Source organism: Cydia pomonella, chromosome 5 (genome assembly GCF_033807575.1).
Source record: "Cydia pomonella isolate Wapato2018A chromosome 5, ilCydPomo1, whole genome shotgun sequence".
NCBI lineage: Eukaryota > Metazoa > Arthropoda > Insecta > Lepidoptera > Tortricidae > Cydia > Cydia pomonella.
The window spans coordinates 24,452,900-24,480,299 of NC_084707.1; the positions used below are offsets into that span (position 1 = coordinate 24,452,900).

The following is a 27,400-nucleotide window of genomic DNA, read 5'->3' on the forward strand; positions in this document are numbered from 1 at the left end:
GACGTTTTGGAAACTCAAAATCCTATACAAAATGAGACTTAACGCAAACGCGTTCGTCACGTTATGATGTCGATCAAATTTACACTAGGGGTACAGAATGCACTGCGAGTCATGTAGGTTACCTCACTTATTCTATGCGTAGAGTATTTTATACAAACACGCCAAAAAACTAAGGTAACATTTTTATAGCTTTGTTATTGTAAATAACATTTATTTATATTCAATGTTATTTTTGATTTTCGAGACTTCCAAGGAGGCAGACTAATTAACATTAGAGATAGTTATCATTATCAAATTCACAAACAATTTTTTTCTATGCATAAAGGCCTTAACAGCCATTCGCAAACTAGTTTGAAATTGGAATCTAGTGTTCAAGAATACGGAGCATAATTGAATGCGTTTTCCAACGGATTTTGCAGCTGTTTCATAGGGCTGGATAGCATACTGGTTTTATGTTTGTTATTGAAAACTAGCGAGGAATAAATTTGGCATTTTAATGGTATCTCAATCTCAATGGATGACGAGGTCACAGCCGGTGACCTAAAGGTCCAATCCAAAACAAGGGTCTTGATTTAAATATTTCATATTAGTTTTAATGCAACTCGCTCGCATAAAAAATATGTTGAGTTATTAATAATTCATATAGAGAATTTATAACAAATAATGAAATTGTCGCAATCGCCAAAACGTCGTAAGCGCCGTGAAATTCATGCTGCCATTCCTCAACCCACCAATGGAGCGGCAGCTGACGTCCACGAGGGTTCATCAGCCGTTAATCATTATCCGAGGTTATCGCCCGGGAGGCGATTGGAAATTTGTTCCTGGCTCGCGGTCCCTAATAATCATACCCGGTTTGACGGGTGCAATTTCGTTTGACAGTTTAAGATAAGACAAGAATAATTTATAGTAAACACCCCTATAATGGAACAGGCACCAGTAATGGGATGGTATAGACAAATCCTGTAAAACAAGTATTTACGAGTACCATCAGTTCTTAATCGCGGGCAATATTTTACCATACACAAGAGCCATATAGCTGCTTAAGTCTAAAACTAAAGTAAAAACGAATGGCGCTATATATCCCATGCCTGGAGCAAAAAACCACAGTTTTAATTGGTTAATAATATTGAAACCAATTGCAGTAGCTTTCATTGAATACATAGAAAACATAAAGGACGAATTGGACATTCAATTTTTAAAGCGTAAAGCGGTAGATATTTTACAGGTGTCGGTGAAATATCAAAAATAGTCCAAATTTTCTCTTAAAATGTTCCATGATTGGTGTCGTTAACATATTAGCACAAAAAAAAAGCGAGCACAATAAAAACTACCTACCTACTCGTAAGTCGATGTATAAAATTATGACGTATTTAAGACAGTGACAGTACCATTATGGAATTGTTAAATATTATAATCGCTTTTGGAAATAAAATGAACTGATTTATTATTTCATGTAATGTTAATTATCGTCCGAATGGCTAGAATATTTACAGTTGCACAAAGAATACTCGTAAATAAATAAACAAATAAATTATTTAGGTACTTCAAGGATGAGCTTATTTGTTATTATGATCTAGAAATTGTTTGCTATAGATATTGACACCTCTTGAGTCAATATTGGCTACTGGCCCTGGTACGTTTTTCCCAGATTAAACAGGATATTTTCATGAATCATGATATAGGAAAACCTCGAGCAAGTTACACGCAGCAACTAAAAGGAAAAAGCAAATGTCGTATCTTACAGGAATCTAAAGAATTTGACCGAGGACCGCGAAAACTGGCGTCTACTCCACCGACAAGAGCCATGCTCTTAAAGTAAGAGAGAGATAGAGATACACTAAAGGCGGGATTTCAACAGTGTGCGGCTATTGACATATTGAAGGCGCGCACACGGCGCCTCGTAAGACTCAGTGTGGTACCGCCGAACCGGCTAATTCTGGCTTGCGGATTGCTACACCGAGTAAGGCGCTGTACGTATCGCGCTTGCATTACACCGCCACGGCTGCTGAAGTGGTAGAGTATGTACACCAGAAGACCGGCTACACGCTGAGGGTGTTCCAGCTTCGATCGCGCCACTACGTGCATTTCAACTCTTTTGTTGTGCGCGTGCCGCGACCGCTGCAGGGGACCATCGAATGCGCCGACTTCTGGCCGAAGGGTGTCGTGTTTCGGAGGTTCTGGGGCAAACTGCCGAATCCCACACAAGAGCAGCCGATTCAACGGAGCCACGCCGTTTTGTCGCCTAAATAGTGTTTAGTTGTCATTTTATAAAATGTATATGTATGTTAGTCTGTAAGTTATTTATAATATGGGCCTTGTTGCCTGAATCAAATTTTAAATATATTAAATTGTAATGACTCGGGTTCTTGAATTCGATGATAGATAAAACAATTGGTGACAGTTAACTTTACAGTATAATAATTAAAAATACAACAAAAACCTTAAATACTAAAATAAAGTTGAAATAGACACAGTGCACGATACTGCCAAAATAGCCAAGAGAGTTTCGTCGATGACTAAAACTAACAGAAACTCTTGTTTACGTAAATTACATAAAAGCCAAAAAAATGAAAATAAAAACAAAATGAATGAAGATAAAAGTAAGACACTAAATACAAACAAAAATAAAAGAAACAAAAAGACTTCGCCTTTGCAGGAAGCGAACCCGGAACAGTTGCTTAGCAGCCGAGTACTTGAGCCTCTAGTCCAAATCGTCTTATGACACTATGGCGAAATTGCGGTACGTATCCTCTGCAGTGTTATTCCGGGAGTTTTTGATTAAATTCCCAGAAACGAATTCGACAGGAAGGGCGTTCCCGTATGCTGTGAACAAAGTGTCGCACAGTGAGTGTGAATAACACTTTAATATAAAATCCTTCCATGATCACAGAGTGACATCAATAAAGCGAATTGATCAGCCGGTACACTTACCCCGTGACTAATTCTGGAACTCACACGCACAAATATCACAACAAACTCCAATCGATACTATTATGGTCTACGATGTCCGTAAAACTACATGTTTTTATTAGTCTCCGTCTTATTAACGGCGTAACATTTTCTCTCCTTTTGTTCTGTCTTCTGCCGGTCGTCCGCGTTTTTTCGCGACACCCTCAATTTCCAAATGTCTATTATCGGTGTCACTTGTTTACCAGTTCTCAACCCGCTGACCACTAGTCTGCTGCTAGTTGCGGAAAGATGGCGTTACTATGTAATATGTGACTTATGGCGCTACTACTTGCCGTGATGCGTTTGCGTATATTGCACATGCATCACATATCCCCTCACCTCTGAAGAATCCGACTGGATTCACCCTATCCGTTTTAAATCGCTAGCGTGCCAGGTTCCCAAATCTTTCCCTTTAAGACCCCGAAGTCTATAGACATCATTGGAAACCTTATTCGCAATAACAGCTTTTTCAAATTTAGGTGCTAACTTGCCCATGAAACTTTTGTCCGCACATGAGAGATGTTTGGTACGCTTCAACACGAGATCACCTTGTTTATAGTCACACGTCCGTCGCCGGAGGTTGTAACGCTTGGCGTTGGCTTCATAAGATTTCCTCATATTCTCACGAACGTCTTCATATATTTTGCTACGTAGGTTAAAATTTCGCTCAAACCGCTCTTGGTTAATAGTTATGTGATCTTTAGGCTCAAAGTTATACGCTTTCGATCCTTGTATCGCCGTCTCCCGACCAAAAAAAAGGTAGGCCGGAGTTCTTTCCGTCACTTCGTGTACTGAAGTGTTTACTGCGTGAGCAATGTGAGATATGTACCTATCCCATTCTCTGTGATTATCTTCAACATAGGAGGCGATCGCCACTCCAATTACTTTATTTACACGCTCAGTTGGATTTGCTTGTGGATGGTAATACGGTGTATACCAAAGTTTTGCTCCGTAGCCGGACACTAGGTCTTTGAATTCGTTCGACACGAACTGTTTCCCATTGTCACAAATTATCACATTAGGCACTCCGTACACTAAAAATATCTTTTCCTCTAAAATTTGCGAGATAGCTGATGCCTTTCCATTTCTTAAAGGGAATAAAAAACAAAATTTGCTGAACCAGCATGTAATGACCAAAAGCATGGTATTGCCGCACTTTGACCTTGGAAAGGGCCCCATCAGGTCCATAGATACCATTTGAAAAGGCTCTGTTACTTCTCGCTGTCTGCCCATTAAACCAGACGGTTTCAATTGGGAATACTTGTACTTTGCGCACACCTCACATTTCCGTACATGGTTCTTAACGTCTTTGATCAACGACGGCCAGAAATAGTGTTGTCTGACTCGATTTACAGATTTCTTAACACCCAAATGTCCTGCAGTAGGATCATCATGACATTCCCTCATAATCTGTTCTCTAAGTTTTTCTGGTATGACAAGCTTCCAATCGTAGTTTTCGTCTGGGAATTGTTTTAGCTTGAGGCATCTCCATAGCTGGCCTTGGTTGATCTCCCACTCTGGTCCATTAGCCCCCGCTGTGACTTTGGCCTCTTCGGACTTGTACCAGTCGTCTTTAACTTCTGGCGTAATTTCTAGAAGGTCAATATCCTCCGTAATAGCTCTCGACAAGGCATCAGGCACAGTGTTAAACTTTCCTTTGCGGTGGACAATTTGATAATCAAATTGTTGTAATCGCATGGCCCATCTTGCTAGCCGCCCATGAGGGTCCTTATTGCGATGCAACCATTGGAGAGCGCTATGATCCGAGATGACCTTGAAATGAGTTCCTTCAATATAAGGCCGAAACTGTTCAACAGCATGCAGAACACTCAGCAGTTCTCGCTCGGATGCCGAATAACTGCATTCCCTTTCCGTCAATTTTCGACTAGTGTAAGCAATCGGTATTTCCATATCCTCAATCTCTTGAATTAAAACTCCACCAGTACCCCTATTGGAAGCATCACACTGAACCGAAAAAGGTTTTGTGAAATCCGGTACTCTTAGCACAGGCGCAGAGGTGAGAGCCGTTTTCAGACTGAGGAATGCCTGTTGCGCTTCTCCGTTCCACAGAACCTGCTTTCCCTTCTTTCCTCCTTTCGTCAAGTCATGCAATGGGGCCGCCACAATGGCAAAGTTTGGTACGAAGCGCCGATACCAGCTGGCCAAGCCAATAAAGCGCTTCAACTCTGAATAAGTAGTGGGCCGAGGATAATCAAGAATGGCTCTAACCTTGTCTGGATCTGTTCGTAGCCCCTCCTTGTCGACTATATAACCCAAGTACTTCAGAGATGGTCTTGCGAAGGCGCACTTCTCAAGATTTATGGTCAGACCTGCCTCTTTCAGTTTGTCCCTAACAAAAGCCAGTGACGATAAATGATCTTCAAAGTTACCATTACAAACTACTATATCGTCCAAATAGGTAAATATTTTACCTTCATACTCGGGTGGAAACAGCCGATCCATCAGACGCTGTTGAGTTTGAGAAGCATTGCAGAGACCAAAAGGCATGACCTTAAATTGGTAAAGGCCCTTACCCGCGAGGCCAAAAGCAGTTTTTTCTTTACTAGAGTCTTCTAAGGGTATCTGCCAAAACGCAGAACGTAAATCGATAGTCGACAAAAACTGCGCGTTCTTTAAGCTGTCTAAAATAGTGGTCACCCTCGGCAACGGGTAAGAGTCTTTTACTGTCACTTTATTTAATTGACGGCTGTCAAGGCACAACCGATTTTTACCCGATGCCTTTTTTACTAACAGAACCGGAGAACGCCAAGAGCTGAACGAAGGTTCAATTACATCATTATCAAGCATATCTTGGATCTCCTTCTCCAGTTCCCGCATAATAGGCGGAGCGAAAGGATATTGTCGCTGGCTGGTAGGTAAGCTATCTCCTGTGTCAATCCTATGACTAATGAGCGATGTCCTCCCTAATCCCTTTCCTATATCCCTACCCATCTCTTCCAGTAGAACACCTAAACGCTGTTTTTGGCTGTTATCTAACTCATCTTGCGAAACCACCGAGCTTACTACTGCTATCTCCGATATTTCCGTAGCCAGCTTCTGCTCCGCCACTGTCAACCCAAAGGCGTCCCAAAAGCTAATACCTAATATGATTTCATGTTTTGATGGGTCCATGACAAAAAAAGGAACCACCCTGAATTCTCCTCGAAACTGTATCGGCAGATGGACTATAGTATCAATCGTCAGAACGGATGCATCAGCTATAGATATATCCTGCGCGGCCACCTTTTGTGCCGTCAAGCCTAAGCTTGTGATCTTTGCACAAAAGTTTCGAGAAATTACCGAAATTGAAGCTCCGCAGTCCAAGAGAGCCAGGAATTGCTGGTTCAAGATTCTTATATCTGCGTAGTACCGTCTATCCCTATGACTGCGCTGTATGTTGCATATTTCGCCAGTCCTAAAATATCTAGAGACAGTATTTAGCCATTGCTGCCAGTCATCCGGTACAGAATGACTTATTTTTGCGGGGTCGAATCGGCAGGCATCGACTCCGACTGACCGTTTCCCTCATTCGCCTTACTGCAAGGACATTTCTGTACAGTATTCCCAAAACGGCCGCATTTATAACAGAAGAGTCGCTGCCTCGGTAAGTTGCAATCTCTAAATCTGTGGCCCGGACTCCTGCAATTCCAGCACTTTGACTGCACAGATCTACTGACAATTTTATTGTCTATGGCTGCTACCTCCTTGTTCTCCTGATGCATGGGACTTAAGGTACCCTTGTATGCTAAATCACGCTCCAAGGACAAGTTGTCCGTGGTTGGCTCCTTGAACCCTTCACAACGAATCTTGGTCCGTTCAATCACCCTTAGTACCGACGTCAATTCTGCCACGGAATCAAAGGCGTCACGGCAAATTTCCTTCTGGTAGTAAGGTTGCAGGTTCTTCCTTAGAATTACCAATTTTTGTGATTCTGTAAGCGGCATGGGTAAACGGTTAAACATATTCTGCATGATCGATAAGTATATGACAACCCTCTCCTGCTTACTCTGCGTTCGTCTCTTAATTTCCTCCAAGAGCTCATCCTGATAATTTGGTGCCTGGAAAGTATCAACCAGGAGGTCCACTAGCTCCGACCAATTAGAAACCACGCCCCTATTAGCTCTAAACCATATGAGAGCCTCATCTTCAAACAGATCTATGGCATAACGAAATAAATCATCATCGTCCGCATTACGAGCCTCCTTGAGCTCCGCAACCCTCTCCAGAAATGCATTGATGCTCACAGTATCCCTACCGCTAAACTTGACCCCCCAATCTTTAATTGGAACTAACTTCCTCCTTTGACATTCCGGATCCCATGTCGACGACCTCTGTAAACCCTGCGAAACCGAAGGAACCTTCGGAATTTCGCCCCGAGTTTCTGATTGTATTTCCTTATGGTTATGGCCCCTCTCAAGGCTAGCACGACTTGCTATAGCCGCCGGTGCAGAGCAAGGTGCAGTGCCCGGAGCCGCTGCGTCACCCACGCGGTGTTGATGGCCTCCAATTATTTTTGAACCCGCTTTGCTAGAAGTGTGCGCTATAGATAAACTTCCTAATATCTTCAACCCTTCCTCCCCCAATGTCCTGTGTAACATGGCCTTGTCCTGCTCCGAGATGGCGGCCTCGTCCTCTGCCTCCTCCTCCTTCACCCCCTCTAATGACACCATAGCTTCATCAATATCCTCGAGCAATGCCAAGTGCCTTTCCGTGTCAGCTTCAGCTAACGGTACAATCAATTTTGCGCGGTAAGCCAGATGTGTCAACCGAGTTTGTAACCGCCTGATCAGTGCAACGTCTGGACTGACTGACAATTCCGAAATAAGTGCTACTAGGGATGACAATTTGTTCCTGCAAAAGAGAATTTCCTTACCCGGATCTTCCACACATCTAGCGGGAACTTTTATAGAGGTAGAGGATTCCCCGGATGCCTCCCGTTTTAACATAGCCCGCAGAAATTTACGCATAGTCGCCACAGTTTCACAATCCGAGACACCCCGGCATGCCAACTCAAACTCCAGCTCATCTTTATGCAAGGCGTTAACGTCCATTATCTTTGAACTCTAATTTACAAAACTTAAACAGACTTATGTTGTCAACTGTCACCACGGACTAATCTAAACCACCGAATACCTGTTAGGCGCCAATGTAATGACTCGGGTTCTTGAATTCGATGATAGATAAAACAATTGGTGACAGTTAACTTTACAGTATAATAATTAAAAATACAACAAAAACCTTAAATACTAAAATAAAGTTGAAATAGACACAGTGCACGATACTGCCAAAATAGCCAAGAGAGTTTCGTCGATGACTAAAACTAACAGAAACTCTTGTTTACGTAAATTACATAAAAGCCAAAAAAATGAAAATAAAAACAAAATGAATGAAGATAAAAGTAAGACACTAAATACAAACAAAAATAAAAGAAACAAAAAGACTTCGCCTTTGCAGGAAGCGAACCCGGAACAGTTGCTTAGCAGCCGAGTACTTGAGCCTCTAGTCCAAATCGTCTTATGACACTATGGCGAAATTGCGGTACGTATCCTCTGCAGTGTTATTCCGGGAGTTTTTGATTAAATTCCCAGAAACGAATTCGACAGGAAGGGCGTTCCCGTATGCTGTGAACAAAGTGTCGCACAGTGAGTGTGAATAACACTTTAATATAAAATCCTTCCATGATCACAGAGTGACATCAATAAAGCGAATTGATCAGCCGGTACACTTACCCCGTGACTAATTCTGGAACTCACACGCACAAATATCACAACAAACTCCAATCGATACTATTATGGTCTACGATGTCCGTAAAACTACATGTTTTTATTAGTCTCCGTCTTATTAACGGCGTAACATTTTCTCTCCTTTTGTTCTGTCTTCTGCCGGTCGTCCGCGTTTTTTCGCGACACCCTCAATTTCCAAATGTCTATTATCGGTGTCACTTGTTTACCAGTTCTCAACCCGCTGACCACTAGTCTGCTGCTAGTTGCGGAAAGATGGCGTTACTATGTAATATGTGACTTATGGCGCTACTACTTGCCGTGATGCGTTTGCGTATATTGCACATGCATCACAAAATAAATAAATAAATATATCTAAGGACGGGCCTTACGGGCAATAAGAATGGGGCTAGTACAGCCACAGTGTAAAAGTAACAGTAAACCGACGCCTTTGATGTTTGCGTAAATGCCGACACCGCACAAGACCGCCGCAGTGGGTTATCAGTAACACAGACTTTTACACAACTGCCCAAAAGGACAGCTGGATAAAACAATATGGGCAGCCCTGTAAGTAGTACCGAGCTACTAATAATGGCGATGTTTGCAACTCAGATGCGCGCGACCCACCCCTTGCTCCACGCAGCCCGCACGATTGCCCTGTCTAGACGGCTTCGTCGAATGACTGCACTGTGTGGTACAGCGGTGTTAGACACACGAATTCGAGCCAATCGTGCAGGCCAACGCGGTTGTTTGATAAGTTCGCATCACGCGCGCAATTGGTCGCAACTAGTTGCGTTAGACTGCACGATTGGCTCGAATTTGTGAGTGACACCACTGAACCACCACCATTCTTAGTGTCCTTAGATATAAATATGTTAATGTGTACGGTACTGTGCGTTACAAGATTACTCAGTACAAAAATGCCTTAAGAAAAAAGTCAATAAATAATAAAGAACACGTAAAACTGACAACAATGTCATAATAATTGTCAGTTTAATTTGTTGCCACTATGTGAAAATAAATGACCGAGATAATATCATTACTTCACTTATCACCATTATTACTTGTAATGAGTACAACTTTGAACTCATATTTATCCAGAGTTGCTTATTAACGCGAATACGGCAAATAAGTTAATAAAAATATTATAATATATTATAAAACTTTCATGTATACAATATTTCCCTACTACTAAGTAACAAGACTGTAAGTTATCGAGGAGCGGGGCATCCTGATACAGGTTCATTCACCTAAAAGGAAGTCCCAACCACTTGCCAATTTGTAAACCTTACTTGATAAGGAAATAAATATTTTTCATTTTTTTAAATAACTTCAATAAAGCTTGTGTTGTGGGTACAAGACGCGACCTATTGGATTTACACATTGTACCTATAATGTAAACTTACGTTACGTATAAATACTTATTTATCATACATAACTCAGGAACAAATATTTGTGATAAACGCACAAATAAATGCCCTTACCGGGATTCGAACCCGGGCAAGCCATCGAAAAGGTACGGTCACGTCTGAAAATATCGATACGAAAAAAGTGCGAAAAATATGTATACACGACTTTATTGCCCATTTATAAAGGTAGTGTATACATATTTTTGGCACGTTTTTCGTATCGATATTTAGACGTGACTGTACTAAACGTGCTTTAAAATAAATCTTCGCAAATTGACACGGAAATAAACAAGCTTGTTTTCTTTACATAATTCTTGATTCAAAATGAGAGCAGTTGAAGTAATCATAATCAACCAGTTCACACATGGAAATATGTAAGGCATGCAAGACATGTTTCGTATGGTCGATATCGAAGATAAACAAATACCTACCTAGTTACAATGGATTAAGGTGCCATTCTGAACAAAGCATTGAATGTTGCAGTCAAGGAGTGGGTTGAGGTAGATATAGATGGCATTGTGAGTTTTATTGCTATTCGCAGAACCTATTATGATTTCCGTTTAATCAGAACTGGTTCAATAGTCCTTGTGTAGTTGAGTCTCTTTACTCACTTTTCTGGATTTGAATTTTTCCATAAAACTGTCATTTCGATAACTGTAACAGTACGGAAGGTGGAGATAAGGAACGAAATCTCCATGTACCAAAAAGTGTCATAAAAAAACTTTAAATAGGTGGCGCTACAATACCTAGAGTACTTGAACAAAAAAATCAAATCATAGACAGCGTAATTCACTCCGTCAATAACGCCTAGGTTCTTAGCTACTCTAGCGCTACTCTGGAGAGATTTGGAACTATTATTTATAGCTGACAGCTGGACACTTTTGCAACAGTTCGACCATAAGAGATGCCACTCGTCTTAATTCCACACTCCATATGTAACAGTCTACTGAGGCAAGTGACAATTTCATGAGGTTACAGTTTTTCCATATTTATGATTAAAATACGTAGTCTTGCCATAAATTCTGTCCCAACTTTTTCATCATATTGACGTTCCACTGAAATTTCATGCTGAAATTCCTATTAGTTTTAGAAATAAAGTGACGTATATGGACGTTGGCGTATAAGGAAAAAATCATTTTAAGTGATAGGTTTACAAATAGCATTTGAGTTTTAGGTACAAAAAAAAAAACAAACAAAAAAATGTTTTTTTGGCAAAATTTACATAAACCTATAACATTTTTTCCTTATTTTGCTTCCGTGCTTAAATTGTTTCGGATTCCTCGTGTATACATAGAAAACACCCATGACTCAGTAACAAATATCTGTGTTCATCATACAAATAAATGCTCTTACCGGGAGTTGAACCCCGGACCATCGGCTTCATAGGCAGGGACCCACTTGGCCAGACCGGTCGTCATATATATGTAAATCGGATGACAATGCAATATTATGATGACATGAAGCTGATCTGATGATGGAGACAGGTGGCCATGGGAATTCAGTGATAAAACATTGTATACCTATTGAGGCAAGTCACTTGCACCGCATTACGTGGTAAAGTCAATTTTGCCGCGATATTTTAAGCCAAAATATGCTTTCGCATCCTTAGCTTTTTATTTATTTATAAAAAATTATTAAAAGATTATGTAATTATCATTACATAATCTTTTGGGAATATATTTTGACATTTGCTGTGTCCCTATTTGATAAATTATACGAATATGTTATACAATACAATACAATACACTACAAATCCTCTTTATTGCACAACCTAAGAATAAATGTACATGGAAACACATATAATACATGAAGAGGTAAACAACAGGCGGCCTTATCGCTACAGAGCGATATCTTCCAGACAAGCTTTAGGTAGTGGAGAAATGAAACTTAATTGAACTAATTAGGATTTAATGGTGGGTTTAAGAGAGACGTGATTTTTTAAGAATGAACGCACAAGTCACTCGTTTTTTTTTAAATACTTGTAATTCTAATAAAGTATTTACTCCAATTCTAAGTGATCTACCAACCATTGCAAATAATGGTAATAATATTCCTATATATTTCCTTATTTTTTACAAGCTTTTATTTGGAAGCTAATTTGAAAATTTTGCTAAATTATGTTAATCGGACGACAATGCAATATTAAGATGACATAGAGCCGATCTGATGATGTAGGCAGGAGGAGGCCATCAGAACTCTGTGATAAAACAACGCAAACGAATTCTGTTTGGGGTTCTTAGAATTGTCCCAATGATTAAGATGCCTGGGGAAAGAAAAGTACAGTCAGCAATAAAAGCTTGTACCAAAAATGTATTTTTTGCCAAAAACATATTTAGTAAACACCCCTATAATGGAACAGGCACCAGTAATGGGATGGTATAGACAAATTCTGTAAAACAAGTATTTACCATCAGTTTATAAACGCTTACAACATTTTACCATAAACAAGAGCCAAAGAGCTGCTTAAGTTTAATTTTTCATGGATATTTGTTAGTTTGAAAACTAATGACGCCATACATCCCATGACTGGAGCAAAAAACCATAGTTTTAATTGGTTAATAATATTGAAACCATTGCATTAGCTTTCATTAAATACATAGAAAACATAGAGGACGAATTGGACGTTCAACTTTTAAAGCATAAAGCGGTAGAATTTTACAGATGTCGGTGAAATATCAAAAATACTACAATTTTTCTCTTAATCGTTCCATGAATTGAATTGAATTGAATTTCTCAAAATTTCTTGTACGCAATTATTATTTTTATTATTATTTATTACAGGTAAAACACAATTACAGAATATTTGATCAAAAAGTATCGTTAAACCACAATGGTTTGTCTCGATACTCCATTCCGCAGTATTTAATAATTAGAAATACAATGCAATACACATATACATCCAATTCGTAAATGACATTATAATTGCAAATATCACAAACTGAGCGCGTCTGTTATCATACCGGCCGGCCGAGCAAAACAAGAACCGGTCCCCGCTTACTCGATACAGGCTGCTCCATTTGCACTAAATGAAATAACATAAATATGCATTAGTTAAAAATATTTAATTGTTTAAGCATTTCCTTTTTAAGAATATATGCTATATTGTTTGGTGTTATCTTATCTTTCCACTCTTTAGGTAACTTATTTATTAACTCTGGTATGATGTATTCTGATGTTCTTCTGCCATAAAAATTGTTGAATTGGGGCTTTTGAAGCATTTGATTTGTTACTTGCCGCGTATTTATTGGATGTGAGATTAAATGCTGGATTTCATTTCTAAAGTATTGCTCTTTTAGCATATGGTGTTTAAACTTTGTGTGAACCGGTAGGACCTTACATAAAGTGAAGAGGTCACTATCACACACAAGGTTCTCTTTCATTTTACGGGGTACTATTAACTTTAACAGCCTAACTTGCAGCTTATATATTTTGTCAAGGTATGACTTAAATGTACGGCCATGATTGATGCCGTTAACATTTATTAATTACTAACATGCATTTTCTACCACATTTTCTTTCCTGATGTCAGCCGTAAAACTGTTGCCTATCAAAGCATCAATAAATAAATAAATAAATATTATAGGACATTATTACACAAATTGACTAAGTCCCACAGTAAGCTCAATAAGGCTTGTGTTGAGGGTACTTAGACAACGATATATATAATATATAAATATTTATAAATACTTAAATACATAGAAAACACCCATGACTCAGGAACAAATATCCATGCTCATCACACGAATAAATGCCCTTACCAGGATTTGAACCCGGGACCATCAGCTTCGTAGGCAGGGTCACTACCCACTAGGCCAAACCAGTCGTCAGTCGTCAATACAAGCAGTACTTTACCGTCCCGGTGATTTTTGCATGAATCAGTGAATCATTGTTATGCTACAACATCTAATAACGCAGATAATGACACGGGAAAAACCGACAGAGTACAAACACGTGCATTCGTGCAGTTCACGGAGATGCTCTGCGGCAGTGTTGGCCATAATCGTCAATGCTTACTAAAAATAATCAATTAAGTACATTGAAAACTGTGTTAGTTATAACTCCGTAACTAAATCTATTAAATAAGTTAAATAAGAATTGAATTTGAGAGCATGTTAATCTATAATAATCGTCAATGCAATTCTCGTACTTATTACAAAATAATCAGATTAACTCTCAATAGGCTATAAATAAACTTAAAACTAATGATAAAAAGTAAATTTAAAATAAGAGTCTTATAAATAGAATATGTCCTCAAGCTCGCTACCGATGGGAAGTGTGCCCAGAAGGCTGGCCGCATTGCCACGTTGAATGGCAATGCTTATGCGTTGAGCAATATATTCAATTATATTATATTCATGTTTAATGTATTGATTGTATCAGAATTAATCTTTCGCACACTAAAATTAATGTTACTTTGTTATTTGGTTGTTATTTGATTGGCGGAACTGTTATTAAAATGATGAAAAAATAGGCATAGTGAAGCAAATTATTAGTTATTAAAATAAAATTAATATTAATGCAGATTAGTGTTCTGTAAATTAACTCGCTTTCAATTTTTAGTCGTTAATTTTAACTAACCTATTCAATCTGCAATTTTAACTGACACTAACGTTAGGCCAAACACTGATCTGCGGTAAAAAGTTATTGTTAACCGATTGTATATCTTATTGTTAAGACGATAAGGTTCACCGGTGGTCAGTTACAAATTATATGTGTGTTGGTAAGGTTATAAATCTGTCGTCGCGGACATATTTTAAGGCAGTCCATAATTTTAGTATTCGGCCGATTTGATGGAAAGTGATGATGTCAGTTGCTTAACATGTTTACATTATGTAATAACAAGTTGAAGTCAACATGTAAGAATATAATATAGTGTGCTAAATGGCATGATGGCAAGAATAAAAGCGATGTTAGAATGCATGTTGTGCTATAAGTAAATGTGAACTTTGTTGAGCCGAAATTTTCATACAAAAGTTTTTGAATTTTATAATATATATAAGTCTGTCAACTGCAAAGTAATCAATGTGTCCTAAATGCACCGGGCGGCGATACAGGGTGCTTTTGTTACCACTGAACTGAACAACTTTTAATATTTATGGGGCCCGCCCCGAAATCACGAAATAATTTTTTTATCAATTATTATCTGAAAACAAAGAAATTTGTAGTTGTAATTTGTATACACATTGTCAATCGCATGATTTTACGGCAATGTAAATAAGCATGTCAATAAAACCGGGGGGCAGTTTGTGGCGAGCTGACGGTGAGTGGCGGCACCGCGGACCCCTATTCAAGAGGGCCCTTTCATCTGGCCCTCGCCTCTGTGCTTGCCTTCACCGGACAGCCAGAGTGGAGTCGCAATCGCAAGAGCCGACCTATGGTACGGGTTGGAAATGTAAAATGTCATAAAGCCGGCGGCCTGCTAAACGAATTACCGTGATCTGGCTATCGCAGACTCTAGACAACCTCACTGCCGTGCCGCTTTGCTCCATTGTCGCACCGTGCATGCAGCCATTGTGGGGCCCACTCAGTGAGTCTTTTACAACTCTGAGACTGATTGTCACGGCAGTTGTCCGCGAGTCTCCTCCCATAGCCCATTATCCAATCCTTCCGACTTTCAAATCAATAGGCTGTGACATTAGCTCCCAGTGCAGCACAAAAGTACTGCACTGCAATAGTCTTTGCACTTGACGGGGACCATCTCCAGAATCCAGATGCAGTTTTGGCCGGACGTTAATTAGAATTGACCATTAACCATTACAAATTGAACGTAAATCGTAACGGACAGTTACAGAATAAATTTGTAATGTTTAAATTTCAATTCTAATTAACGTTTGCCCAACACTGTCCGGATGTATCGTATTGTGCGCTCGGGAATTGTATGTGCCACGTGTTCTTGCGCCTTGCTCTTAGATTAAATTGTCTTTACGGGGCTCTGCACTGTTGGATTCGGCCCCACGCTCGCCTCCCAAAGATTCGGGGACCTGGTCCCGAGATTTGGAAATGTTAATAAAAAGGATTTTTCACATAAAAAGGAGAGGTTAGTGGTTTCAGTATGTACGCCACATATATGCTCTTGTGGCACGGATGTGGACCGACTGGGACACCATGAATTATCTTGTCAAAAAAGTGCAGGTCGTTTTTCAAGACATGCGTCGCTTAATGACATAATCCGTCGATCTCTTGCCACCATCAATGTGCCTGCTCTTCTTGAGCCGACTGGCATTATCAGGGATGGGGTGTCCTTGGTTCCTTGGAGCTTGGGACGGATGTTAGTGTGGGATGCTACCTGCGTAGACACACTGGCACCACAGCGGCGGAAAGCGCCGAAATTTTGAAACGTAATAAATATAAGAGCTTCGGTAGAGAGTACCATTTTGTACCATTTGGCGTTGAAACTCTAGGTCCAAGGGGTTCCAGCGCGCACAAGTTTTTTGGAGAAATCGCGAAACGTCTGGTTGACGTAACTGGTGACCGAAGAGCTGGCGGCTTCCTCGCACAACGTATCAGTATCGCACAACGAGGAAATGCCGCCAGCATCCTTGGTACAATGCCTCAAGGGCCTATTTTAGATATAAGCTAGTTATAGTAATCATCTGTATAATATCCATTATGTATTTTGTTATTGTAAATAAATTATTTAACACTGAAAAAAAGTAGAGACGATTGTATTTTTAATATGTCTAAATATCAATAAAGAGAGTTAACAAAAGTAGCTGCCAGAATAAGGTTCAGTAATCATTCCATTGAACACGGAATGTTGCTGTTAATTAAACTTTTACTTCGGATCTCGTTTTCGAAGGTCGTTTCTTTACGCTCTTTATGTTTTATCTTAAATCAATTCAATACATTTTGGGTGACGATTTCGACCCGTTTTATACCGTCCTTGGCTGATTCAAAATAAAGTGCTATAATCTGCATAATTTAATCCGCATATTAGGTTGGTACTTATTGAATTTAATAGCTGTCTGGGTCACTCGTAAAATACCAAAACAAATAAAACTCGGCGAAATAACAAACACCTACTCATGCGAGTCTAAAAAGTAAGAGAAAACTCGCACAATAACTTTGGATATACCAGCCTTAATTGGTTAAAGATGCTTATAGGTAAAAAACTTAAGTAAGTCACCTGTTGTATGTGACGTAGTTGTGACGTGTTCGAAATAGACATTTGTTTTGTTTGTGTGTGTCTTTTAAACATGTATTGTCTATTCGAACACGTCACAACTATATACAACAGGTGACTTACTTAAGATTTTACCTATAAAGTAATGACACTAACGTGTGCATCAATTCAGTTCAGTGTAGTTTTATTTTTGTAGCCAATTTGTTTGAAAAGTTACTTACACAGTATTTTTTTGGAATGATAACTGAATTTTTAATTTAGAACAATACGTAACATACGTAGGATAGAACTTAATAATGGCATTTTCTTCTACTTTTATGGGGCAGGATGAAAATCGGCTGCTGAGGTTGGTCTCGATGCAATCAGCATTAATTATTAGAACAGGTTTTTGATTCAGTGTTAAAGACAATAACAGACGTCAACGCTTGTTTGGCGTCATTAGGTATCATCCATCAGCTTTGCACCTACGGACAGTGGACGTAGTGATACTGACTCGGCGAGTTCGATGACCCACTCCTTTACCTATTGGTATTGGATGTAATAAACATAAGGTAACACCTGGCGAGGTGAGAGCGTTGGTAGCCCAGCGGTAAGAGCGTGCGACTTTTGCTCAAACTCAAACCATGGTAAGTTTTCGGAACTTATGGACGATATTATCATTTGGTAATAACTAGTCGCTTTTCGGTGAAAGAAAACATCGCGAGGAAACCGGACTTATTCCAATAAGGCCTAGTTTTCCTTTTAAGTTGAAAAGTCAGATGGCCAACGCTTTCATAAAAACGAATGTAGACGCCAATTCTTGGGATTAATGCCAAGTGGACTTAAGACTCCCAAGAGCCGTTGCAAAAGGCCGGGATAGCGCGAGAAAGATTGAGTTACCAGACGGTGTCGATGGCCGTCTGAAGCACCTGGCACCACGGCAAATCTGGCTCACTCTCTCTCACTCTATCATTGAACAAAATAAAAACAACAACAAAGAAGGAGGGCAATAGTCACCTGGCGAGATCGATGGCCGGCTGCAGCACCTGGCTCCAAGGTAACGCACCATACCGCGCATGCAGCTGCGCCAGCGCGACCAGTAGCCGCGGCACGCCCCCCTGGTTCGGTCCCCCCCACTCCATGAGCGTGGGGCCTTCATCGCGCGCGGTGCTGTTGCGGTACTCCCAGTAGAGGAGGCTTCCGCTCCTGAGAAAAAAGCTTGGTATGAGAAAGGCCATTAGGAAAAGGTTTGATTAAATAATCTCCTATACGTCTGTCATCGTGAAAACGTTCGCTTTATTGTATGTTTAATTTTATTGTACTCTGCGAAGTTGCGTTGTTCAGTTTATCTGTTTATGCAACTGGCACATAGTCTTTGTTATGTAAACAACATCATCATCATCATTTTCATCAATTGCAGACAATTTATGGTAGACCACCGGAGAGACACAGTTTTTGGTGGCTAAATAGACCGATGCAACACCGACGTGGTGCAAGTCTGCAAAAGAGACGTTCGCGCAAAATGGTACTGAAATGCCTTGTCAAATATTGCAATTGAACGTCTTAAATTGTTTTGATTCATTTGTCCACTTTGTCCTCATCTGTCATGTCACTTTGTTATTTGACTTTGTTAGCAAGAGTCAAATTAATTTTTGTCACAAAGACATTTGATTCATCAAAATAAAGATTCAATATATAATGGAATGGGAGAACTTTTTATAGACCTCGGGGCTGCCTGTACACTTGCACAAGCTATACTTATACAAATACTATAAGACCGCGATAAGACCGCCTGTTGTTACCTGGTTCTATTTTCCTTTAAAATTCATTTGTAGTTTTATGGGTAAGAACCAGTCACCAAACTGTACCGAATGTGAAGTGAAAGAAGATGTGTTCCATATCTTGGTGGAATGTGTTCGAAACGAGGCTGAGAGGATAAACTTCATGCAAAAATACAATTGTAATTTATATAACATAGGTGAAGTTAATTTAATTTTAGCCTACCCGCAATCAAAATAGGCGAAGAAGCTATATTAGATTGTTAACCTAGGTATTAAGCGTAGATAATTATTAATAAGAGTTGATTTGTTTTGCTATGTCACAATAAGGGTGACATTTTCAATTGTGAAAAAACCCTTTTTTCAATAAAGATTAAAAAAAAAAATTGTAGTTTTACATGTATGTAAAATGTATAATTGTTGGTGCAATAAAGAATATTTACTTACTTACTTACTATTTACCGAACAGTCATTTACCTATATGCAAATACAGAACTCAAAAAAATGGCCGCTGTTAACATATTTTGAGGCTTATCTCGTCACGTACTGATTTGGCAAAATGAAAAGTGAAAGGAAGTAGATGTTGCCCTTAAAAGTATTAATAAGTTCCTACAACTAAATGACTCAGTGAAGGGATCAAACGAAAGTAAGTCACAAGTATTATGTAAGTGCGCTCGCAGTGTTCGGGGCATGAGGGAGTAGGTGGGTATAAACGGCAGCCGACAGCTGTAAAAGGTAACGGGGTTTCTCTTCAATTCTTTGGTCCTCGCATACTCGACGTATTAATAACAATTTAAGACATTATATAAAGATCTTATTGCCCCCAATCTCACTGCAACGCATTACTAAATTACGAAAATCTATCTCTGTTTGTTTACCAGTTTTTCATAGCGGTCACCTTACTATGTAGAGTAGTTGACAGAAACTAATATGATGATATCAGTGGTCAGTCGTCCGACGAATTACACATGAGGCCGATTCAGTCATAACAATTTGACAAGGTTTTAATCTTATTTGAATTGTGCATATCTTCAAGCACCTCACGTGCATCAAAGAGGAGGGTGGGTAAGTGTTTACACGCATTTTGCTTTTCCTGACGAGTTAGTTTACTGCCTCAACATGATTAGCAAAAAGAAAAAAAATCGCTCCATCGCTCGCTACTGGCAAATGGCGACTGATCGTGTTCATATCTGTCTAGTGATAAGTGAGTCGACGCGAGGATGCTGAGAGGAGTACAGAGGTGGGCACTCGGCCTAGTAAATAAAACAAGGTGCGAGTGACTCGCTTGTCATTTTGCTGGGCCGAGTACTAGGCCGAGTACTCGTCATAAAGTACACACGAACCGAGCACTCGGCCAACGGCACTCTCTCGCCTTACTCGGAATTTGTGATCAAAGCATTAGCGGCTTACGCTGATTGGGGACAATTGGGGGCAACAGCGATCATAGATTCAAGGTCGTGACAAAATTAAATCGTCGAATCGGCCTCCACCCGCGCGGTATTTTAATAGGCATCCACAAATTATGCTTAACGACGATTTTATGACGTGGCGTCACTGTACGGCCAACGAACATTCGGGGACGGGACAATAACAATAAATTAATTAACGACAATTATCCTGTTTTTTAACACTCGAGGCATACGTGATGTATTAATATAATATGTAACTAGATATGTGGTATGTATAGTTAAGGTACCGTTCGGGTTCAGACTGCACATTACTGCAGCAGTATTGCAGCGCGACATTACTACCGACTGCATTGCTGCTGTAAATGTCAAAAATCTAGGCAGCAAACGCGCTATACTTACTAAGAGAATAAATAACGGCCCGATTCGAAGAACAATTAATGAAGACACGTTTAAGATCTTGGAAAGATCTTTAAAAGATCGATAACTAAACGACATAGTCAAAATTTACGTTTATTTCGATTCCGCTGTGATCCCAATAAGATCTATCTACGATATTTCTAACGTCAAAGTGACATTGGTTGCCTGAATCGAGCTGCTTCTGTCAATTATGCGACATAGAAATGATATCTAAATGAGAACTTATCTAAACCAGAACTTATCGTTATCGTACCTCATTCTTCGAATAGGTTCGTAAGTTTATGTAAGTATAAAAATCGTTTCGTCTCAGTTTTGGACTAGGTCGTCTGAGATTGACCTCAAAAATATTTGATATTTATGTTTCGTAAATGCAACTAGATACATATTAATTTATCTGCCTTGGAAATTTGGTCTTAATTTGATAAATACTTACGTTTATGGTTAATTTTTATGGAAAAATACTGGGAACTGCATTAAATCAAATGTGTCTGGCATGGTCATTGTAAGGTGACAGTATCCGGACCTGTGTTGTGTTCCAAAATAATATTGTTTTCCACATGGCGATTGTGGTAGTTAGTTAGGTATTTAGGTATGACTGATAATGATATTATGACGACCGGTCTGGCCTAGTGGGTAGCGATCCTGCCTACGAAGCTGATGGTCCCGGGTTCAAATCCTGGTAAGGGCATTTATTTGTGTGATGAGTATGGATATTTGTTCCTAAGTCATAGGTGTTTTCTATGTATTTAAGTATTTATATATTATATATATCGTTGTCTAAGTACCGTCAACACAAGCCTTATTGAGCTTACTGTGGGACTTAGTCAATTTGTATAATAATGTCCTATAATAGCTACTCATTAAATGATCCATAGTACGAAAACAATTTAAACATGTGTGATGACCGCAAGCTGGCTTAAAAATATGTTGTAGTTGAGGAGATATTTGCCTGATATGTTACTAAGTTAATTAGTATTTTGAACTCCCACATTATCCTTATGAAGTATCATTTGTATTCGCTTTGTTCACATATGTGGTTGCGATAGTGCTTCAAATCTTAGTTTAGTATTATGTCACTACCAGTGAGTTCCTATAATTGGCTTCCTGTATCGACTATATTTTTCTATGTTAATGTCACAGCTGATCTCAAAATAAATAAAAATAAAATAAAATAAAATGAATCTTTTTTATGTGATAGTCAGTAAACAAGCACTAGAGCCACCTGATGGGAAGCTGTTACCGTCACCCATAGACATAAGCAACATTGGAGGAGCCACTTATGAGTTGGCCAAGCCTTGATAACCCTGAATACCTAATTCTTGAAGAACGTCGTCGTGCAAAGAAAATATGTGAGGAGGTAATTCATTCCACATTCTGCACGTTCTTTTTTTTTTATGGTAGAGGAGGCAAACGAGCAGACGGATCACCTGATGGTAAGCGATTACCGCCGCCCATGGACACCTGCAACACCAGAGGGGTTGTAAGTGCGTTGCCGGCATTTGAGATGGGAGTACGCTCTTTTCTTGAAGGTTTGAAGGTCGTATCGGTCCGGAAATACCGCAGGCGACAGTTCATTCCACAGTTTAGCTGTGCGAGGCAGAAAGTTCCTGGAAAAACGCACAGTTGAGGACTGCCAACCATCTAAGTGGTGAGGATGGAAATGTTGTTGTTGTTGTTGTGTTGTTGTTGTTGTGTTCTGGGAAGAAACCAGCGGTATGCCCGTTTGTTCTTGGTGTGCCTTGTATCTAAGAAGTGGGAATGAGCTTTACTCCTTTGGCGGAAGCCGTGATAAAATCGAGACGATTTCTTTAAAGCTGGCCTCACACGTCCGGAATGTCTCTCTGAATTCATAAACTGAATTCAGATTCTTAATTCAGAAATCGTTGCCTCACACGTCTTAAACATTCAGATTGATCAGTTGTCGCAAGAACGTCTGTCTCACTCTCTCCCATGAATGAAAATGGCAAATTCATAATCTGATTCCAGCGTGTGTGTGCTCATCCATGCATAAAGTATGGAATGAGTTGCGTCCGAAATTCATAATCTGAATTCATAACGCACGTCAGTATCATTCTGACAGATCAATCTGAGAAATTCATAATCTGAAAAAATCAGAATGTGTGTGGGGAGTAGGTAAATTGTATGCAATTCCGTGCCGTTCAATTAATAATATGAAATCAGATTATGAATTCAGATTCGGATTCAGACTGTGTAAGGCCGGCCTTATCCCTTGTTTTTACACACTTTTTACATACTTTTTTACACACTTTTATTTAGCTTCACCGCGTATCTTCTTTGTATAAATCTACATATATATATGTGCTTCAAATCTTGTACCTTAAATTTAAACCACTTCCTGGTGTCTGTTTGAGCTGAAATTTGGTATACTTCCGTATTTCCGATGACAATGCTAACATGGAGCTGATCTGATGATGCAGTCGGAAGGTAAGTAGTCAACGAAACTCTTCGATAGGAAAACGTAAACACATTGAATTTAGGCTCATTTGAAAGGTCTCTAGAAGTACTTGATATGCATACAAAAAAGAGAAAGTGCAGTCGGCAATAAAAGTGTAAGTATGTGAAAAATATTTTTGACGGTTACTTGTTGCTAGAAAAAGTTCGGTATATATGTATGTGGTATGTGATATGGTCGATTGTCAGAATGTTTCACGGACACTGCCTAGACCATTAGACTAGGTTAGTTTTAAGCTATAAAAAACTCACTAACAACCGTATACAACGGTTACATATGACACCGCCAGTCCGTGAACAATGACAGTAATTACAATACACGCACCCGACTCGAGGCCGCAGATAAATCTTGCCGGCGGTAGGTGTAAGATAGCTCTCGTCATTACAGCGGTCAGGACTAATTGCCTGTCCGTTGTTCGTAAACAGTTTCTAACGGTTCGTCTCAAGTTAAGTTTGATGTATATAGATTTGTAAAAGCTACATATATTGAAAAAAAAAGTACACCAGGACACACTTTGGGTCGCTGCGCCAGAAGAGTTACTAAGTAAGTACATATATTTAATGTAATTTTTTTTAAGAGCCTATAAAGTGTCCCACGGCTGGGCAAAGGCCTCCCCCCTAGACTTTCAATCTTCCCGATGAACTGCAGCATCCGTCCAGTTGTTGGTAAATGCGTCTAGGTCGTCCCGCCATCTCCTCTTAGGCCGACCATGCTGCGTTTACGTTGCGGCACCCACTCCGTGGCTAGTTTAGCCCACCTAAGGTAAATGTTATAGAAAAAAATATTTGCCTCAACCTTGCTTCACAGTATGCTTATTAAGGCTCGTGTGGTACAACAACAACATATTTCGGTGTATTCCTATTTCCCCGCCGGAATAGTTGCATTCATATAAATCAGTCCCATCTATCCCCGTCTAATCCCGCCCGTCACGTGGAGTGGGGCCAAATGAGAACACAACACACCATATTTCCTTACAGTTTACAGTGATGAGGATCTGTGAAATTGAACGGCGACGAGCAAAGCGAGGAGGAACGTGTAAGTGTAAGCCCTGTGTGGAGCGTAGACTAGTAGGGTTGCTGAAGAAAGAAGCCCGTCGATAGCACACGGGACGCTCGAAGACTCGAAGCTGGAACGCGCTGGCTGAAGACTGGAACCTTTACCGCATACCGCGAAGTACCATTACCGGGTAGTGTTTTGGGAGATTAAAAACACATACTTTGATTGTAAAAGAACACTGGGTAGTGTTGAGGTAGCACCTCTTAATGTGATGTCTAGTGATGGAATGAATGTGTTTTTATTTTTATTTTTTAAGGGCTTTTCTAAGTTTGGACACTCACAAATACTTAACCTAGTTTGTAAAAGCTTATGTCTAACACAGTAAATTACACGTTATGAAGACAAATGAGGCATAAAAATAATTTGTAAAAATAAAACTTAAAAGCAGAACGTAAAACTAAAATTTATACATTGATTAACTTATGAGCTATATGCGACACCCTGGGTGGAGTGTAAGGTTTGGCGGGGCGTGCAGCGTGGCGTCAGGCTCATAAGAGATGTGAGCAGCGTGCACTAAGGCCGCTCCTATACATTTGCATTAGTTTAACATACTCACCGCACGCCCCGCCTGGCTGCACGCCCAACTCGAGCGTCCACTCAGACCTTACACTACGGGTTTAACCTAAGCGTGTGTGGCCTTTACAGTTTTCTTTCGTATTTCTATTTGGTATTGTACCTACTTGTTGTAGTTCCTCATTACCCGCTACTCTTAAATGCCGTTGAGTTTCAGACCCGGGATGCACTATTGTCACTAGGTACTGTTGCCATCATATATATGGGAGCGGCTGAGGTGCCCAAAAATATCTAAACAATCACTCTAACGCCTTGATAATGCAGGCATGTTCAGATATTCGTGAGTACCTTAGCTGCTCCGATATATCTTATAGCGACTGTACGTAAATTGACGGTTACTCGAATACTGGTCAACCCTTCGTTGTAAACGTTGATTTGTGAATAACAGCCCTGATTACACTTCTTGTAATTGTCATTATCTTTTTATTAATTATATTATAGTATAGCGACTTAAGATTAGGCAATTACCTATTTGATTGACCAGAATTCGGTTAAAATTGTTAGGAGACTTATTTTATTATCTTGCAGATCCGATCATCTGCAAATCATATCTCTAAGGAGATTGTCAATTTTGAGCCGATCGCGTACGGACTATTACATATAATATATACGCATATTATTGTGGATATAGACATACCAACTATGCTACGGTGACTGCTTACCATCAGGCGGGATGTATGCTTATTTGCCACCATCGGGGTATAATAAAATTGTTCTGGGCGCAAATGCTTAACAAAATGGTCTCCTTTGATTTTCAAGAAAAAGAAAAACAATTAGAGAGAAATAAAATCAACGAAGCGAAACGAAATCAGTCAATCATAGCTCAACGAGGGGGGGGGGGGGGGGGGGGGGGGGGGGGTTTAGGGTTGGCAACGCGCATGTAACTTCTCTGGAGTTGCAGGCGTACATAGGCTACGGAGACTGCTTACCATCAGGCGGGCCGTATGCTGGTTTGCCACCGACGTAGTATAAAAAAAATTGTGACGAGAAAGACAACTACACCTACATCTGCGAAAATATTGAAATAATCATTAAATCACTACTACGCATTATTTCACGTTAAAAGCAGTTATAATCGCACCGTGTAATTCACACTAGTGCACTAAAATAGTACGCTGTATTGTTGTGATTTATCATCCCAAACAACCAAGTTAATTCATACTCGATTTATAGAGGTCATGATCGCGATAAGAAACGCAACGCAGTAGTTTTCTAGTGTGTATGCATCATGTGCGCAAGCAACGTGTATCAACATCATAAATATATCGCCTTATTACAATGGAGTAAGGTTTTAAGTAAATCTTTGACGTCTGAACTAAACATGCGCGCGCGTTGTTTACGAACCGTTATCTGAGGGCCTACCGAGAACCACGTTTGACGTGTTGCCTCTCCGTCGCACTTGTAACTTCGCACGTAAATGTGACAGGGAGGCAACACGTCGAATGTGGTTCGCGGTAGGCCCTCTGATTGTATGACGCAGTTAGTGCGTCCGGTGCAATAGTTATTTAAGATACGATTTAGCGTTATCAGCACGTATAAATGTAAACTTTGTTTTCGCTACTGCAATAGTACATTACAATAGAGGCCGGGAAACGAAGGGTTGCAGGCCAAGTAGATATATACGGCTGAGCGTAGCGAAGCCAGATAGAGATACGCGGCCGGCAACCCCGTTTCTCGCCGAGATATGTATAGTGCTTGCAAACTTGCAATTAAAACAAAAAATTGTAGTCAATTAGTTTTGTGGCGACCTACTCGGCTCGCCACTCTACCAGCCAGGTGTACAACCTTACGCGCGTAAGTACGCGCGCCTGCGCCATGCGCCACCGCCGTTGCTTAGCAACGAATATGCACAACAAATCACCGTACCAAGCTAACTGAAGCTAGTTGATGGTTGGATACCAAGACGTTGTGTCACGATTTGACGTAAAAAACAAAAGAAGGTTGCTTTACAGTCCTAGGTGTGTAAGGCAGTATGAAATTCCTTTACATATCATCTTCACTCATGCCACCTGATATGTAGTATTTCCGGACCTAATTTGACGTAAGTCATGTCATCATTTCATAGCAAGTTTGAGAAAAAACTATTAGAACTACAACTAAATCTATCGAATTAGCTAATTTTACGGTTTTAGACCGTCGCGTAGTTTAGTCATTCGCGTGACTAGCAAAATGGAGACTTGAACAGAGGGCCTACCGCGAACAACGTTCGACGTGTTGCCTCTCTGTTGCACTTGTAAATTTGTACGTAAGTGTGACAGGCAATACGTCGAACGTGGTTCGCGGTAGGCCCTCAGGTTGTATATTTAGTCAACTGCAATATTTACGGTATACATAGATCAGGAATTCACAAAGTCAGCATTGTATATATTATCTTATAGATGTAATGATATAGTTTAGATTGTATTTTTATATATAAGTAGTTATACTATTGTCTTAGGTTTAGTACCTGTAAAAATAGTTGTAAGTGTGTGGGAAATAAAATACTCGTAAAATAAAATCATACTGAGCTACTTT

The 27,400-nt window shown here is 39.9% G+C and overlaps 1 protein-coding gene across 6 annotated transcripts in view; it reads right to left on the reverse strand.

The window, feature by feature from the left end:
• LOC133518147 (glutathione hydrolase 6-like) overlaps positions 1-27,400 on the reverse strand; it is a 67,853-nt gene that overhangs the window by 13,075 nt on the left and 27,378 nt on the right. For all 6 annotated transcript variants that reach the window (XM_061851738.1, XM_061851739.1, XM_061851740.1 and 3 more), the window contains one exon: positions 18,198-18,386. In XM_061851738.1, coding sequence (XP_061707722.1) covers positions 18,198-18,386 — 189 coding nt within the window. The remainder of the gene's footprint in view (positions 1-18,197; positions 18,387-27,400) is intronic.